This window comes from Schistocerca piceifrons, chromosome 1 (assembly GCF_021461385.2).
Source record: "Schistocerca piceifrons isolate TAMUIC-IGC-003096 chromosome 1, iqSchPice1.1, whole genome shotgun sequence".
Lineage (NCBI taxonomy): Eukaryota > Metazoa > Arthropoda > Insecta > Orthoptera > Acrididae > Schistocerca > Schistocerca piceifrons.
In genome coordinates, this window is record NC_060138.1 from 1131801322 (window position 1) to 1131821422 (window position 20101).

Here is a 20101-nt window from a genome sequence, read left to right on the forward strand (position 1 = left end):
TGAAACCTAATCAACCGTTTCAGTATGCAACTCTGGTGCCTTGCAAGCTTTTACAAGCAAAGTAATGAAACACACACAATTTAACATAAAAAACAAATGAGACAGAGCAGACTCAATACATATACCACTCATATAGGTGAAAAATATCTTGCACATAGTTACCTCTGCATATAATAATCCACTGATGAATTATGTTGATATGATCCCTCATTCATTTAAGCCTCTGTGTAACATTAGCAAGTGCTACAGCAAATGCCTGCAGTGCTGAGAAAGGATGCTGGAAATCTAGAGTGTAAGCATTTCCATCAATGCGGCCAAATTGCATCACCTAGACAAAAAGATAATTAGTTATCAATTCACAAATTTTCTATTTCACTTATATTCTCACAGAAATAATCAAAACTGGAAAAGAGATAAAGTCTTGTTCATGTCTTCTAAATCTGACATTTCTCTAACTCTACTACTGAATAGAGGTGACAGTATTACATATTCGGCCTGTCAAGAAATATGTCAAATGACAGTGAGTTATTGCAAATGCTAAAAAGGAGTTTGCCTCATTTTGTTCAGTGTAAAGGGGGTATTTTTTAGTAATTTCCTATTCGTGTAGGAAGAACTTGAAAATAAGACTCAAATCAAACACGTATTACGAAATCTATTTATCTGATAGCAAATACAGGCATAAACACACACAGAAAAATCACATTAAATTTTGACTTTGATTCTGATCTTTTTATTTGTCCAGTTCTATACAGCACAAATTGTACAAGTGATGCTGAGCAGGTTAAAGAAAACTTGCAATAATACATAGTATCAACATATAGTAAACAAATTATAAAATTAGGTACCTATTCCTACAATTTAATTTTTAAGCAACTTCTTTGTTACATATTCAGAAATTCTTTTACAGAACAGAAATATTGCTTTAATAGAAATACCTGTTGTTTAATTTTAAATATTGGATATGTTGCAATTATATTTCTTCTGGTATATTATTATGTAGTATTACACCATAGTTAATTATGCTCCTCTGACAGGCTGTTGTTCTACGACATTTTTTATGTATATTTGATGTTCCTCTGGTACAACAGTGATATATATTTTGTTATGTAGTTAGTTACTTGTTTTCAAGAGGTAGCCTCTAGAGAACAAGACAGTTCCATAAATGTATAAACTTAGGACCTTCAAAACATCAAGCCCAGAAAAAATGAGATTTATAGACTCCATCTTTTTAAGGCCACAAATTATTCATAGCACTTTTATGCATTCTAAAAAGCCTTTATGCTGTGAGTTGAGAGTCCCCAGAAAACCTTCTACCTCCAGTTTTTTATGTGCAAACACAACCAGCTATGGATTAAGCATTAGAGACGCTGCTTATGACGTAATAAAGTGTTATATGAGCAATAGAAAACAGTTTGTTCTACTTAAAATGGAAAGTGGTGTCTACAAATCAGAGATCACGTGCATAAAATATGGTGTGCCCCAGGGCTCGGTGTTGGGCCCCCTTCTGTTCTTGATCTATGTAAATGATATTGAATACTGTACTATAAATTCCAAAATTGTTCTGTATGCCGATGACACGTCCATTGTACGTAAAAAGGAATCATGTAATGAACTAGAGGCAATAATGTGACAAAAGAAATTGTTCAGTTTTTTAATGAAAGCCACTTAAATGTAAGCACCAGTAAAACATGTTTGATGGAGTTTAACAAAAGTAGTTTGAATAATGAAATTAAATTATACATGGGCAATGAATTGGTAAAGAAAGAGTCTAGTGTAAAATTCCTTGGCATAACAATCCAAAGCAACCTGAAATGGGACACCCATATTGACTCCCTAGCAACTAAGTTGTCAAAAAATGTATTTGCAATCAGTACTATTAGCAAGTTCTGTAGAGACACCGTAGTCCTAAAGACTGCATACCATGCTCTTTTCTCCTCTCACTTGAACTACGGTATTGAAATTTGGGGGGCAACAACCAAAGCTAATCTAGATAAGCTACTCATTCTTCAAAAAAGGGGTGTGAGAATAATCTGTGGAGCAAAATATAGGGAATCTTGTCGCAACTTGTTTCCAAAAACAGAGGTGTTAACTGTTATAAACACATACATTCTAAAAGCCATATTGCTTGTGAAAAGACTGCACCCAAACACTTATTCAGATTTCCACCAGTACAATACTAGAAATAAAGAAAGATTTTACATTGGCAGCCACAGAACAGCACTTTACGAAAGGGGGCCTCAGTATGCAGGTATAAAATTAGCTAATGCACTGCCCAGTGCAGTCATGGCTCTTCCTACAATTAAACTGAAACATCAACTTAAGAAATTTTTAGTAAAACAGCCTTTCTACTCATTAGAAGAGTACCATACTTATATGAAGAACAACAAATGCTTTGTGAAATTATGTGAATAGAAATCAGTAAACATGTTATTGTAATTTTGTTGTAAATTAATGACATATTCAGAAGAATGTGTCTTGTGTATTGTACAAATAACTTTAATCATTACTGTTTCTTTGTACATGTGCAGTATACCATTCGATGTTGAATAAAGCTATTATTATTATTATTATTATTATTACACCTCTTACTTCTTGTCTTTAAAATTTATCGAGCAGAATGTTATGATCCAGGATGTCAAAGGGTTTTGACAGGTCTGGAAAAATACCTGCAACTAATTTATGTTCATAATTGGATTTTAAAGCATAGTCTAAGTACTCAAAAAACAATGTCTGTGTGGATTCAGACTTTCTACAATCATGGTGTTGTGCCATAAGAGGAGGCTATTTTTTATGAAACTTAAAAGCCTGTCATAAGAGTTTTTTAGAATTTTTAAGAAGAACCTTTTTTTTTTTTTTTTTTTAGTAGTGGTGAAACTTTTTGCTGTTTTGAGAGTATCTTGAAAGAGATCAATTTCTGCAGAGAGGTTGAAAATTTTTGCCAGCAGTTTTGCTACGTGGTGAGTGCATTCTTTTAATATGAATTCAGGTATTCCATCAGGGCCACTTGACATTTTATTGCTTAACGATTTAATCTTACTTATTATCTGATCAGGATTTGTTTCATAAACATTCAAAGAAGCAATCAAGATCACCAATTTGCTGGAGAGACTTGGGACTGGTTCTTTACAGTTTATTTGAATGAAGTCTCCAGCCAGAGAAGTGAAGCATTCATTGAATTTTGTCATGACTGAAGTTGGGTTTGTGAATTTTGAGCCCTCTAGTGTTAATGACACATTCTATTTTTTTTGGTACTCAGCTAAAAGTTTGTTTCTTTACAGCTCTCCACCTGGATCTCATTTTTTGGATGAGTTTCTTATCAACTTGTCATTCCACATAATTTTTGCCTCCCACATTACTCTACCATAGGTTCTTTTGTAGGCTTTACAATAATCTGAAAATTCTTGGATGACTCTATATTTCTTACAACAGTACTGCAGAGGTCTTTTTGTCTCACTGTATATTTTTATTCCTTTAGCTGTCCATTGCTTAGTATTGTTAGGTTTTACAGTTTTGGCTTATTTGGAAATGCTATATTAAAATCGTAAAGAAAGATATTCTGAAAACACATGTATGTGCTATCAACCTTATTCTGAATGCAGATGCTTTTCCAATTTTCCTCAACCAGTAAGAAATTAAAAATTTTAATAGTGTCTTCAGAAAAAGTTCTTTTTCCAACTGCTTTTTTTTTACAACTGCTACTACCTGTTGGTATTTCTATACACAGCAGCTGTACCTCATGATCACTGTAACCCATGCTCAGTAGTCTTTTGTAACTTGTGTCTGAGATGAATATTTGATCAACGATGAAGTTCTGTTAATCTTTTCGGGCAATGTATTGTGGGGATCAATTGAATGTGGCATTCTTTCTGTGATTTCCCTAAAATCGCTCCAGGCAAAAGCTGGGATGGTTCCGATGAGACCGGTGACCTCGCTGTTTGGTCTCTTCCTCCAAACAATCCAATCCAAATCCAATTGAAAGTGTTACTCACATTTATCAAAGCATTACTGATACTTTTGAAAAGTATTGAAATCATCACATAGCAAAATCTTCATATTTAATGCACTGATCCTGTTCAGCAGAATCTCTAGTTTGTTCATGATGACTTCCACTTGACGATTTCCACTTGATGCTCTATACATGTTAATAATTATGAAATTAAAGTCCGGTAGCTTAGTAATGGATAGGTTGAAGTCTTTTTTCAACTGGCTCAGTATAACTTTTATTAACATCAGGCCAGACAAACGTGTGGTTCCTGAAGAGGGACAGCAGCCTTTTCAGTAGTTGCAGGGGCAACAGTCTGGATGATTGACTGATCTGGCCTTGTAACACTAACCAAAACGGCCTTGCTGTGCTGGTACTGCGATTGGCTGAAAGCAAGGGGAAACTATAGCCGTAATTTTTCCTGAGGGCATGCAGCTTTACTGTATGGTTAAATGATGATGGCGTCCTCTTGGGTAAACTATTCCGGAGGTAAAATAGTCTCCCATTCGGATCTCCGGGCGGGGACTACTCAAGAGGACGTCGTTATCAGGAGAAAGAAAACTGGTGTTCTACGGATCGGAGCGTGGAATGTCAGATCCCGTAATCGGGCAGGTAGGTTAGAAAATTTAAAAAGGGAAATGGATAGGTTAAAGTTAGATATAGTGGGAATTAGTGAAGTTCGGTGTCAAGAGGAACAAGACTTTTGGTCAAGTGAATACAGGGTTATAAATACAAAATCAAATAGGGGTAATGCAGGAGTAGATTTAATAATGAATAAAAAAATAGGAGAGGGGGTAAGCTACTACAAACAGCATATTGAACGCATTATTGTGGCCAAGATAGACATGAAGCCCATGCCTACTACAGTAGTACAAGTTTATAAGCCAACTAGCTCTGCAGATGATGAAGAAATTGATGAAATGTATGATGAGATAAAATAAATTATTCAGGTAGTGAAGGGAGACGAAAATTTAATAGTCATGGGTGACTGGAATTCGAGAGTAGGAAAAGGGAGAGAAGGAATCATAGTAGGTGAATATGGATTGGGGCTAAGAAATGAAAGAGGAAGCCGCCTGGTAGAATTTTACACAGAGCATAACATAATCATAGCTAACATTTGGTTCAAGAATCATGAAAGAAGGTTGTATACATGGAGCAATCCTGGAGATACTACAAGGTATCAGATAGATTATACAGTGGTAAGACAGAGATTTAGGAACCAGGTTTTAAATTGTAAGACGTTTCCAGGGGCAGATGTGGACTCTGACCACAATCTATTGGTTATGACCTGTAGATTAAAACTGAAGAAACTGCAAAAAGGTGGGAATTTAAGGAGATGGGACCTGGATAAACTGACTAAACCAGAGGTTGTACAGAGTTTCAAGGAGAGCATATGGGATCAATTGACAGGAATGGGGGAAAGAAATACAGTAGAAGAAGAATGGGTAGTTCTGAGGGATGAAGTAGTGAAGGCAGCAGAGGATCAAGTAGGTAAAAAGACGAGGGCTAGTAGAAACTTTTGGGTAACAGAAGAAATATTGAATTTAATTGATGAAACGAGAAAATATAAAAATGCAGTAAATGAAGCAGGCAAAAAGGAATACTAACGTCTCAAAAATGAGATCGACAGGAAGTGCAAAATGGTTAAGCAGGGATGGCTAGAGGACAAATGTAAGGACGTAGAGGCTTATCTCACTAGGGGTAATATAGATACTGCCTACAGGAAAATTAAAGAAACCTTTGGAGAAAAGATAACCACTTGTATGAATATCAAGAGCTCAGATGGAAACCCAGTTCTAAGCAAAGAAGGGAAAGCAGAAAGGTGGAAGGAGTACATACAGGGACTATACAAGGGACTTGTACTTGAGGACAATATTATGGAAATGGAAGAGGATGTAGGTGAAGATGAAATGGGAGATACGATACTGCGTGAAGAATTTGACAGAGCACTGAAAGACCTGAGTCGAAACAAGGCCCCAGGAGTAGACAACATTCCATTAGAACTACAGACAGCCTTGGGAGAGCTAGTCATGACAAAGCTCTACCATCTGGTGAGCAAGATGTATGAGACAGGCGAAATACCCTCAGATTTCAAGAAGAATATAATAATTCCAATCCCAAAGAAAGCAGGTGTTGACAGATGTGAAAATTACCAAACTATCAGTTTAATAAGTCACAGCTGCAAAATACTAACGTGAATTCTTTACAGACGAATGGAAAACTAGTAGAAGCCGACCTTGGGGAAGATCAGTTTGGATTCTGTAGAAAGGGTGGAACATGTGAGGCAATACTGACCGTACAACTTATCTTAGAAGAAAGGTTAAGGAAAGGCAAACCTAAGTTTCTAGCATCTGTAAACTTAGGTAAAGCTTTTGACAATGTTGACTGGAATACTCTCTTTCAAATTCTGAAGGTGGCAGGGGTAAAATGCAGGGAGCGAAAGGCTATTTACAATTTGTACAGAAACCAGTTGGCAGTTATAAGAGTCGAGGGACATGAAAGGGAAGCAGTGGTTGGGAAGGGAGTAAGACAGGTTGTAGTCTCTCCCCGATGTTATTCAATCTGTATATTGACCAAGCAGTAAAGGAAACAAAAGAAAAATTTGGAGTAGGTATTAAAATCCATGGAGAAGAAACAAAAACTTTGAGGTTCGCTGATGACATTGTAATTCTGTCAGAGACAGCAAAGGACTTTGAAGAGCAGTTGAAGGGAATGGACAGTGTCTTGAAAGGAGGATATAAGATGAACATCAACATAAGCAAAACAAGGATAATGGAATGTAGTCGAATTAAGTCAGGCGATGCTGAGGGAATTAGATCAGGAAATGAGACACTTAAAGTAGTAAATGAGTTTTGCTATTTGGGGAGCAAAATAACTGATGATGGTCGAAGTAGAGGGGATATAAAACATAGACTGGCAATGGCAAGGAAAGCGTTTCTGAAGAAGAGAAATTTGTTAACATTGAGTATAGATTTAAGTGTCAGGAAGTCGTTTCTGAACGTATTTGTATGGAGTGTAGCCATGTATGGAAGTGAAACATGTACGATAGATAGTTTGGACAAGAAGAGGATAGAAGCTTTTGAAATGTAGTGCTACAAAGAATGCTGAAGATTAGATGGGTAGATCACATAACTAATGAGGAGGTATTGAATAGAATTGGGGAGAAGAGGCATTTGTGGCACAACTTGACAAGAAGAAGGGACCGGTTGGTAGGGCATGTTCTGAGGCATCAAGGGATCACAAATTTAGCATTTGAGGGCAGCGTGGAGGGTAAAAACTGTAGAGGGAGACCAAGAGATGAATACACTAAGCAGATTCAGAAGGATGTAGGTTGCAGTAAGTACTGGGAGATGAAGAAGATTGCACAGGATAGAGTAGCATGAAGAGCTGCATCAAACCAGTCTCAGGACTGAAGACCACAACAACAACAACAACAATGCATATCTTGAGACTGAAGTTAACTTGCTTCATCATTTCATTGCCAATGTTCAACAACGCAGATTATGTCTACATTCAGTTTGTACTGGAGTAATTCTTCCAACATGGTAATCTTATTTGTGAATGACTTAATATTATGGTGTAATACAACAGAATTTGGGCATTTAGAAACTTTAGCTGAAGTGGTTTTTAGTTCTTTACCTAATGGCATTTATTCTGTAGCATATACTCTAAAAATGTTTTAGTGTCTTTTTTTGTGTGTGGCTTCTGCTTTCTGGTGACAATTGGTAGGTGAGTTAACTTCTGGAGCTTCTACAAGTTTTGCTTCATTTATCTCTGTTCTCTTGGTAATTTGCATTTGGCCCATGAGACTGTTGTTTGCAACTTGTCTAAAGCACTTCATAATCTCTATTTGTTTGCCACTTATCCTTTTATAATCACTCTTCCTTGAAATGCAAGTAACTCCTTTCCTGATACATTTAAATGAAATCCATAGACTGCATAGAACAAATGCCCCAAGCTGCTTACGTCTACAGCAGTGACAGTCTTAGTGTGAGTAAATACTTCAGTGATGCAGTTGTTTGCAACACTAGTTTCTGGTCCATATATGACCAGGTTGGTAAATCATGATGATGTGGGATAGTCAGGACAAATAAATTTGCACAAACTAAATTATTTAAACATTTCCTCATTTCTGTAGTAACGTTGTATGTCTGGTTTCTATAGATGTTGTTTGACCCACCTTTTAACACAACAAAATTGTTTGTATTCAAACTAGCTGTCAGTTAATTTTGTTAGGTTTGTTATTTCACTCAGTGAAGCCCCTGGCTGTACAGAACTAGCTCCCTTGAAATTACATGTTCCCATCAACACTGCAGAAATTTCATAGCCATGACTATTGCCTAACACACAGATTCTTTAGTTTATTTTTGCATGAAAATTTCCTTAATTTGGCAAATGAGATGACTTTTTATCCTATTCTGGTTTCAGCTTTTTGTATACATTACTCTGTGCATGAAAGCTTTATACTGAAAGTTTTGGATCAAGGCGGCCAAGCAGAAGCAGTATTTCTTGATTTTCAAAAAGCATTTGACTCAGTACCAGACCTACACTTATTGTCAAAAGTAAGATCATATGGCATATCAAGTAAAATTTGTGACTGGACTGAGGACTTTTTAGTAGGGAGGATGCAGCTTGTTATAATGGATTGGGAGTCATTGTTAGATGTAGAAGTAACTTCAGGTGTGCCCCGGGGAAATGTGTTGGAACCGCTGCTATTCACGTTGTATGTGAATGACCTTGCAGACAACATTAATAGTAACCTTAGACTTTTTGCAGATGATGCAGTTATCTATAATGAGGTACTGTCTGAAAGAAGCTGCATAAATATTCAGTCAGTTCTTGATAAGATTTCAAAGAGGTGCAAGGATCAAAAACTTGCTTTAAGTGTTCAGAAATGTAAAATGGTGCATTTCATGAAATGTAAAAAAGTAGCAGCCTGTGACTATAAAATCAATGAGTCACAGTTGAAATTGGCCAACTCGTGCGAATACCTGGGTGTAATACTTTGTAGGGATATGAAATGGAATGATCTTGTAGGCTCAGTTTTGGGTAAAGCAGGTGGTAGACTTCAGTTTATACTGGGGAAGTGCACTCAGTCTACAAAGGAGAATGCAGACATTGAGACACCTCACTGAATGTGTTCTCAGCAAAATTTAAGCCACTGCAAAGGTAAAAGGTGGACACACCTCTCTCAGTGTCCAGGTACTATTGATCAGGTAGTGCATGCAAGCATTATTTGGTTCCATTACATAATATTTAAAGGCACTCATCATAACATGCAATGGCTTCACACAATTGTGAGTTCCCAGAGTCAGATATTATGTGCAGTTCTAATCTGAGCCACAAAGTTCAATTCAGTGCCTTGTATTAGTCTTCATGTAGCAGTTTTCACAAATGTTAGAGTATTTCATTTACTGCTCACCTGCTTGCCTCGGAATTCGATCTGGAAATTCTTAGCAGATTCCTGTGTCACTCTCCCACCAAAGTCAAGCTGATACACCTGACTGCTCTCATTCCACATGGGAGCTTTGTTGTGCATCACGAACTCTCTGCGCCGTGGACTCTGAGGCGTTGGACTTCCATCGATACCTTTTCCACGTTTTAGCTGTGCAACAAGCGAGAAACTTAGAAGTAAAATATTCACTTGCACATCTGTACACGTCTATATATGCTTGATGTCAACATTTTGATTTAAAAAACTGCAAAATTTACATGTGTTTCCACTATTTCAGTAATATTAATGGCATTTAAATTTTTGGGAAGAAGATGTCTTGATAACAAGCAAAAACACTTAGAATGTATAAAATGTTTGTATCTATTAATTTTGATCTTCTCTTATTTCTTTTGCAAAAAAAGACCACAGTAATTTATTGTGTGTTTAAATACAAGACTAGTAAAGCAGTTTCATTCTACATTCAAGGAAAAGGTAGTGCAGCTGTACTGAGACTGAAATAAATATAACCATTTCTGCACCAAATACTGTTGACATAAGAGAAAGTATATCAGAGGAATCAAATTGGACTTTATAAAATTATACCTATACAAAATTCAACAAACATAAATAGATAAAGTAATCATATCACTTCAGTCTCTGCATGTACAACCAGTTATAACATATACCAAGATTTACTTAACAAACCATAATGCTGAGGCAGTGATCAACAGAAAACATTTATTTCTAAACAGGCCCATAACTAAGGAATGCCACTCACAGATGCACATTGGATATGACACATGATAGAGGAATGCATAGATAGTTTAATTTCATGATACAGTAGTAGATTTATCCTTCAATTTCTTTTGGACAAAATACTAAAATTTTTATGTATTCTTTAGTGACATTTAAACTGCTGTGTTTTCTTAGTACGATTAAAAGGTGGCTTATCTCCACTACATTGACAACTCAAATTTTATGCACAATATTTCAGTGGCATGAATCTCACCAAGCATTGAGAGTGAAGGTCACACACACTATCGCTGCCTATAATCAAAGCAATAATAACACACTGTTGGTTTGAGTCTGAGCTGCAAGCACAGGCAAGTCCAGTGAACAGCACATAATGAAAGAGGTTTGGTTGTCAAAAATTTTTGAATAAAGGGCGAATAGTCAACTCTGCTGGTCATCCGAAAAAATATCTGTTCTAATTAGTTTTTAATATATACCCACAATGCTGCAAAATGTAGAGATGATTTTTTTCAAAAGTACTCCATATATAAATTTATTTTTATTATGTGGGATCAACATGCATAGTAAAGTCCATAATAAAATATTTTTAAAGGCGATAATTGCATGCAAAGTGGTGGTTAAAGGAGGACAATTTTTATAGTTTCATTTGTCCAGTTCAGTGAAAGTAGTAAGAAATAATGATAATTTATAAGGATAATGTGAGTTCAGAGTTATAAACAGAAGAATGACAGGAACAACTTATATAAATTAGAAAGTCCATACAGAAAGTGAAAAATGGCTCTGAGCACTATGGGACTTAACATCTGAGGTCATCAGTCCCCTAGAACTTAGAACGACTTAAACCTAACTAACATAAGGACATCACACACATCCATGCCCAAGGCAGGATTTGAACCGGTGACCGCAGCAGTCATGCCGTTCCAGACTGAAGCGCCTAGAACTGCTCGGCCACTGCGACAGGCATACAGAAAGTGACACATGTTCTGACAAACATTGGTTCTGCATGTCATGGACTAACCCATGCTCCTAGTCGAGCTGTTTTTCCATTACTGGAATCAGTCTGAACCTCTTTTGAGTTTCTGAGCTGTTATAAACCTTTGCCATTAAATTCTAAACATCTCATATTGTCTGTGGAAGTATGTCATTATGTAGTGCTCTTCATGGTCAAGAGAAACCTGAAATCGAGGGGAGTGTCTCCATGAGAGTAAGGAGACTCTGAAAAATGGAAGAATGCTGCTAAGAGTGTGTGTGTGTGTGTGTGTGTGTGTGTGTGTGTGTGTGTGTGTGTGTGTGTGTGTGACAGAGAGAGAGAGAGAGAGAGAGAGAGAGAGAGAGAGAGAGAGAGAGAGAGAGAGAGACAATGACAAATTAATGACTCGTTTAACATGTACAACAATGTATCTGACTGCAATGCTTCTACAAACAAATTTATATTAATTTATACATTAATCCATATGAAGTTCCTTAAACTCAGTCCTTCTCAGGACTGAATTTTTTTAAAAAAATAAACATGTGCTCTTACTGGATGAGATTCCCTCATTCACTTCATTTAAGTATATGGCAGCAATCATGTCAAAACACATCTACACCTTGTATCTCCTTGGGAATTCAAACAATACCTTTACATAAATCACACAATAGTTTTGTTGATTAATGAAGTAACTTGCTATTTTTCTTCTAAAAAAATATGGAATTTATTAGGCCACTGGAATGTCATGATCATTCTAGGAAGTTTTGACAGGCATCCTGAACAAGATTGGGCAATAGCGATGTAGCGCCAGTCTCTTGTGTGACCTTCATCATAACCAAGACAGATGATGTATTGAGTCTGTGAATTATGAATTTTCTGGCCATTATTTCATCATCAGTTTTGTATTGCTTGAAACATTCATGCTTTTTGGGGGCTCAGAAAACTTGTGAGCTTCTGTTGTCATGACCAACTCTGTCCTTGCATATTATCAACACTGAGCACATTCTTCAAAGAACTCAGGATTCCATGCTGGCATACATCATATGTGACCTTAATATAGAGCTATTTCTCTATTGATGCAAGCAACTGTTACTTGTGGACTGCAGAACCAATGTTCATTCCAACTCGTTGAAATATGTTAAGTTGTCCAATTCACATGCACAAATATTGTATGGATATGATCAATAGAACTGATGAAACTGAAATGAAACTGACAATTTTACAGAATGACGAATGCTTGCTCTCAATACTGGCAATGTTTTAGATTCTATATGACCTTTATGAATGCTATTCACAGTCCGCAAATGTGTAGTCATCTTTGTAATTTATGTACCACTGACTTTGTAAGTTTCCCCATCAGAATAATTTATGATTCTCTCTTTGGTTTGCAGATGTATTTTCCAAGTCAAGTTCACACAATATTTTGGGGGTCTACCTGGCCATCATCTTCAGGTGATGCTTCTGTTATTTAGTTGTTCTGAAGCTGGCATCTCTGTATAGGCCAATGGAGAGTCTCAGTACATGTGCTAAATGTAGCGAGTGCTGCCCCCATTGCGAAGGATATAATCACTGCCAGTGAAAGAGGCAAATAAAAACAAGGTACTGCTGCTATAATTAATCATTAAAGTCTTTTCTTGAATGAGAATGTCATGCTTTAATGCAGGTCAGCACTGAGTTCCATGACTTTCTTAGAGGATAGCCCCTGTCCCTATTAAGATGATCGTATGCCTGGCAGAATGATGATACTCTGTGGTATATAATTTACTGTTCACCTACACATACTGACCAGTATTTGCTCGTAATTAGCTGTCAGCCCACCGTATCAATGCACGGGGATCCTGAGGATGCTGGTCCAAAGACTGTGTACCATATCTGATGCAGAAAGATTACTGCATGGAATCAAACATCTGAAGTCACTATTGAAACAAAACAGATTCTTAGAGAAGCTGATCTGTCATGTCTTAGAGTCCAGACCACAACTGGAAGTACAACAAGATGGAGGAGGAGGAGATTAGTGTTTAAGGTCCCATCAACAACGAGTCCATTAAAGACAGAGCACAAACTCGGATTAGGGAAGGATGGAGAAGAAAAGTGGCTGTGCCCTTTCAAAGGAACATCCCAGCATTTGCCTTATGTGATTTAGGAAAATCATGGAAAACCTAAATTAGAATGTCCAGACACGGTTTCATCAGTTGCCTTCCTACCATGTGCTGGGAGCATATGAGGTAAAATAAGGACAATTTTTAGAAATTATAGCATAAAGACTGTTTCATAGAGTAGCCAAGGTTAAGCTCTTTTGGGTTCTGTTAAATATGACCTGTGGCTAAGGAAGCTGGCTGTTTATAAAATTTCATGTTACTTTGGTAAAGCATGCACTGATCAAACTGCTCATATTGTTGAGGACAGGTGCATGGAGCATTGCTGCCACACAAGTTTCCAACAACAAAAATACATAGTGATGGAGCATTGCTTAGCAGAGGGCATATAATGAAATGTAATATGACATAGGTGGCTGCTGCAACTTCTTCGTTACTGAGACTGTTCTGAGAGAATCCACTGAAGTTTGGTTGTCTTATAGTATTGACATTTCGTCTTAGCAGGTTGTAGAACCCTGTGCTGACTTGGATTAAAATATAATGTTCCCAATTGGCAATAGCCTATATAGGGGTGCCACCTCCACAGTAGCATCACACCATCACATGTACATACACAAAATGCTTAACTAAATTTTAATTTTTATCTGGGACAATGAATGACATTGTATATATGCGGGTGGATATGTGTGTGTGTGCGAGTGTATACCTGTCCTTTTTTCCCCCTAAGGTAAGTCTTTCCGCTCCTGGGATTCGAATGACTCCTTACCCTTTCCCTTAAAACCCACATCCCTTCGTCTTTCCCCCTCCTTCCCTCTTTCCTGATGAAGCAACCGTGGGTTGCGAAAGCTTGAATTTTGTATGTGTGTTTGTGTTTGTTTTTGTCTCTATCAACATACCAATGCTTTCGTTTGGTAAGTTACATCATCTTTGTTTTTAGATATATTTTTCCCATGTGGAATGTTTCCCTCTATATATACTGGGTGATGAAACAGTCAGCATAAATTTGAAAACTGAATAAATCACGGAATAATGGAGATAGAGAGGTACAAGTTGACACACATGCTTGGAATGACATGGGGTTTTATTAGAACCAAAAAAATACAAAGGTTCAAAAAATGTCCGACAGATGGCACTTCATCTGATCAGAATAGCAATAACTAGCATAACAAAATAAGACAAAGCAAAGACGATGTTCTTTACAGGAAATGCTCAATATGTCCACCATCATTCCTCAACAATAGCTGTAGTCAAGGAATAATGTTGTGAACAGCACTGTAAAGCATGTCCAGAGTTATGGTGAGACATTTGCATCGGATGTTGTCTTTCAGAATCCCTAGAGATATCGGTCGATCATGATACACTTGCGACTTCAGGTAACCCCAAAGCCAATAATTGCACGGGCTGAGGTCTGGGGACCTGGGAGGCCAAGCATGACGAAAGTGGCGACTGAGCACACGATCACCAAATGACATGTGCAAGAGATCTTTCATGCGTCTAGCAATATAGGGTGGAGCGCCATCCTGCATAAACATTGTACGTTCCAGCAGGTGTTTATCAACCAGGCTGGGGATGATGTGATTCTGTAACATATCGGTGTACCTCTCACCCGTCACGGTAGCAGTCACTGACGTTTTGCTGTCCAGTGCTATCTGTCAGACACTTTGTGAACTTTTTTTTTTTTTTTTTTTGTTCTAATGAAACCCCATGTCACTCCAAGCATGTGTGTCAATTTTTACCTCTCTATCTACATTATTCTGTGGTTTATTAAGTTTTCAAATTTATACTGACTTTTTGATCACCCAGTATATAATAGAGGGAAACATTCCACGTGGGGAAAAATATATCTAAAAACAAAGATGCTGTAACTTACCAAACGAAAGTGTTGGTATGTTGATAGAGACACAAACAAACACAAACACACACACAAAATTCAAGCTTTCGCAACCCATGGTTGCTTCATCAGGAAAGAGGGAAGGACAGGGAGAGACGAAAGGATGTGGGTTTTAAGGGAGAGGGTAAGGAGTCATTCCAATCCCGGGAGCGGAAAGACTTACCTTAGGGGGAAAAAAGGACAGGTATACACTTGCGCGCGCGCGCGCACACACACACAAACACACACACGCACACACATATCCATCCGCACATATATAGACACAGGCAGACATATGTAAATGCAGTAATGGACTAGATCTAAAACATAACTTTTGTTCTTTGGAGTCCGAGTTTTTATAGTCAGTTATTGTTCATAGGTCGCAATTATTTCATCTGCTGAATTGACAGCAGTAAGCATCACATATAGCAATGAAATGGGGCCAAGTAAATTAAATGAATGAAGAATATGACAAAATAGAGCAGATCAAAATCATTAATAATTTCTTAGTAATTAAAGTGTGGGTTATGCAAATGTGCTACTGGTAAATGGAGCTATTTAAATCCTCCATACCACAATCAGTGTTTTGTCAAACTTTGTTTTTCAGTTATCTTAATTGCTCCAATTGCAGACAAACATAGGAAAACCAATGTTTAGATTACAGGCCTACTTATTGAAATGTAGTGATGTATTACAAGGATTAACTGTACGAAAACGGCTTGTAGAGCACAAAGAAATGCTGGCATTTTATTAATAATACTTTTAAATATTATGCTACTCACTTTTTGTCGCAACTGTGCTTTTTGGAAACTTTCTAGATCCCTATAATTTCTTCCATTAAATATTTCATCTCCTGAGTGGACAATTTCATCGTCAGAACTTTCTATACTTTTGTTCTTGCGCTGTCGCCTTGACAAAAGTGGTGAATTGAGCAAATGCTTCCTGAAAAGGAAAAGAGGGTTATGATAGCAATTGTGATTAGACATTCATGTTCACAAAAACAAAATTAGGGTGTGGAGGAGTAGATAAATACTATGACATGTAGACAATGCTACATTTCTCCCCCTTACCATATATTTCCCATTCATTTCAACAGTAAATAATTGTGAGAAAAAGTAACTGTAGTTGAATTTATAGCCTTCCTTACACTGCAGGTTAATCGCTACAAACCACTGAAGAAAGTCAGGAACACTGGACAATTATTGGTTGTATAATTCTGATACAGCCCAAATTTCAAGGACACAATATATTTGTTGTTCTATGTGTGATACGCAGTACTTGCTGTAAATACAGAACATTCTATAAACACGCTTAGATGTTACCATATGTCACAAGGTGTCCAAAACATTTAGGGCTAATATCGTGGAGATGGTAGGGGCTATACATTGAGTATTTTGAGGTAAAGAACCAATGGTTGGATGTGAATTTGCTGGTGTATGATGAATTAACTGAGATGAGAAACTGAATGAATATATTTGTCAGTTGGTTACTTTTCATAAAAAAAAAAACAACTGCTTGCCACATCGAAGATGGTGGTAATGCGATCTACAAGAAGAAAAAAAAAAATTATCTGTCCATGGTGGACTTCACTATTGTTTACATTTCATGACTGGTTATCAAAGTTGAAGTGCTGATCGTTACAGGAATTTACAGACTGCATTTAATCTGTAATGCAGTAGACTGTAGTGCACAGAAAGCTGAGAGAATCTACAGAAAACACCTAGGGGTAAAAAAAATTAAACGAAATTGGGCTGAGATGGTAAAAGATTCGTCAATGAACACCTGCCAATTTGCTAGTGAAAATTGGTGGGTTGGTTATCATCTGTAGACGGTACCAATATGTTCCAAAAATGCTGTCTGCGAAAATGCGTTTGTTCAGGGGCTCATAACTCAACCTCTATTGACCACAGACACGTAGGGGTCAAGTGTTTTGAATAGCCCTTGCACTAGTTACCATTTGTATACCTATCGAAGAGCGGGCATGCTGTAGCTCTGCTACAGTACAAGATCAAAGTTTAAACATTACAGCCCAGGCAAACTGAACAAATCGATTGGTTCCTTTGCATTAGGTGTGGCCTAGGGTGGACCGTAGGTAGCTTATAAAAGCACCATTTTTTCATGGACAGTTCTTAAGAAAACCCTGAAAAACATTGATTTTTGGATACGAAAAGTACAAACTGTGTGGATGGCCACTCCTATAATTTCTATTGACGGAAGATTTACGAAATTTTTACCATATGTTCTCACGATGACATTCTCGGTGAACTTTAAAACTTCTTTCAATGTCATTCGCTACTCCCGATGTAAAGAGGTTCAAAGTTATCGTATTCATGCAGAAAATAGCGAAAACCGGTTTTTGGCCATTTTTGACCATTTTTGACCTGTGGACTGCAATTATCAAAATCCGTTATCAAATACATCCGAAAAACCCTGATTTTTCGAATGCCAAAAGTACCAATTGTGGAATGGCCACTTATGTAATTTCAATCAATAAGAAACTGTCGAAATTTTTACCACATGTTATTAAAACGGTGTTTTTGCGGAACCTTGATACTTTTTTCAACATCGTTATTTATTACGGAAATCTGGAGGTTCAGTTATCGCGCTTATCCACGTACAATCTGGTTGAGGCGGAAAAGAAGTTTTAACTCACGTAGTGAATACATAGCAAGGATTCTAGGGTCATGGCAGACGCAGGGGTTCTGAGATCACTAAACAATGTTTTCAGCCAGTGATCTCCGAGATCACTGTTTTCAGCCAGTATTTTTACACCAACGAAACTTTATGACTTACTCTCTCTGTATAACCGTCACTTCATTGTGTTTACCTTATACTATGCATAGGTGTTTATTTGTCGTTGATGTACGTCAAAGTACACTATGGAAACTTTACAGGCCTGTAGAATTCGTTTTATATAAACCAGCGGAAAATGCTTCTGGCGGAGCACAAAAAAAAAAAAAAAAAAAAAAAAAAAAAAAAAAAAAAAAAAAAAAAAAAAAAAAACGAATATGTACGTCTTTATCTGATAGAAAAATTGGGAACCAGCCGCCTTCAGTTCTCACCATTCCTCAATCCTCCAAAAATTTCATGACATTTTCGGTATTTACTGTCAAATATTTGTCAGTACGATTTCTAGAGACACACACAGACTGCTGAAATCACTCTCCTCCCTTTATAGAAGTAATCCAATTATCAATGATAACTTATAATGACGTAAGATACAATCTGCGTAAATCACTGACGATATTATTTAGTCTCTCTCCTATTAACTGTCTGCTTTACATTCACTTTAGACTTTAACTTTTATCTTTAACATGACCAGAAGACTAGAGCCCCAAGTTCGACAGACTCTACATCGAAAAACATCGATATTTAACTAAACAATGCCTATCCGTCACACATTACAAAGCTGTGTTGCACCTTAAAGAGAACCTATGGCGCCGGCCGGTGTGGACGAGCGGTTCTAGGCGCTACAGTCTGGAACCACGCGATTGCTATGGTCACAGGTTCGAATCCTGCCTCGGGCATGGATGTGTGTGATGTCCTTAGGTTACTTAGGTTTAAGTAGTTCTATGTTCTAAGGGACTGATGACCTCAGAAGTTAAGTCCCATAGTGCTCAGAGCCATTTGAACCAGAACCTATGGCGGAAGTAGGGTATACTGCACCTCGCTAAATTGTGAGGTGCACTGAGAACTGGCCTTAAGAATGAGTTGGAAAGACTTTTTCGTTACCATCTGGACTGGTGTATCAATCTGAGTCAAATGATTTGATCTAATGAGATTCTATGAAGCTGTCTGTTCCATGTATACCTGTCGCCCCTAATCCTGGACCGTGTTTTGGGGCGACGGTCACCTACCATCATAGTTAGGTTTTTTCCCATTCCATAAATGCTGCATCATGTCTCCACAGCCAGCTGCTGAAAGCTCGCTGGTGCAAAATACTTAACAATCGCAACAAATGGTTCATGCTCTACTGATGACATGCCTGTCACTTCTTGAGGAAGCCGTCCTTACATTATCTGATAAAAAGTATCCAGACACCTATTAGTGAACATTAACATGGGGTTTATCTACTCTTCACCGTTATCGTATTAAGTGCAAATGGGGACCACACCATAAAAACTTAGAACACCTCTAAACCATAACACCCCTGCCTCAGTAGTTCAATGTTGCTACTATACATAATGGTACATTGCGTTCTCCAGGCTTCTGCCAAACCCAAACCCTGCCACAGAGTAAAGTGCAATTCATCACTCCAAATCACTTGTTCTCAGCCATCCACTGGCCAGAGAAGACTTTTTACACCATATCGAGTATCGCTTAGCGTTGACTGCAGAAATGTGTGGCATACGAGGAGTGCTCGATCACTGCACACCATGCCTTTTAACTCCCATCTCACAGTCCTTATGATAGCTGGACTGCTCACAGAACTTTGAAACTCATGAGGGATTCCTCTTGCTGATTTCATGGGATCCTTGCAGCCATCCTACACAACAGGTGACAGTCACTGTCCATCACTGTGTGAGATCCAACTGATCTTGGTTTCACTCTGGTTGCACCTAGGTGTTTCCACTGCACAATCACATCACCAGCTTTAAAGAGGTTGAAATGCCCCTGATGGACTTGTTACTCTTGTGACATCCAGTAGCCAGCCCACATTCGAAGTCACTGAACTCTTCTAATCGACTCATTCTGATGTTACTGCTTCTCTACTGAGAATAAAATTCTCTCCATCTCATTTTATGCTGGGAATGCCATCTCCTGTTACATTTAGTGGTCAGTTCTGCATTACATTGGAGTGTCCAGATATTTCATAATTTTTAACATTTTTATGCATGAACAGAAACTGACATTGTTTATATAAGAATATACAGCCTACAGTTGCAGGTTAACTTTATCGTTTACCTAGGTTTCAACGTTAGTAATAACGTCTTCTTCAGAACCTGCAAAAAAGTTAATATTATAATGTGCTAGTAAGTTATATTAGGTATGGTCA

At 37.6% G+C, this 20101-nt stretch overlaps 1 protein-coding gene across 1 annotated transcript in view; it reads right to left on the reverse strand.

The window, feature by feature from the left end:
- Positions 1-20101, reverse strand: part of LOC124778371 (tubby-related protein 4) — a 138255-nt gene that overhangs the window by 15933 nt on the left and 102221 nt on the right. The window contains exons 10-12 of the mRNA XM_047253639.1: positions 15888-16047; positions 9405-9587; positions 163-328 (exon numbers count right to left, since the gene is read on the reverse strand). Coding sequence (XP_047109595.1) covers positions 212-328; positions 9405-9587; positions 15888-16047 — 460 coding nt within the window. The 3' untranslated portion in view covers positions 163-211. The remainder of the gene's footprint in view (positions 1-162; positions 329-9404; positions 9588-15887; positions 16048-20101) is intronic.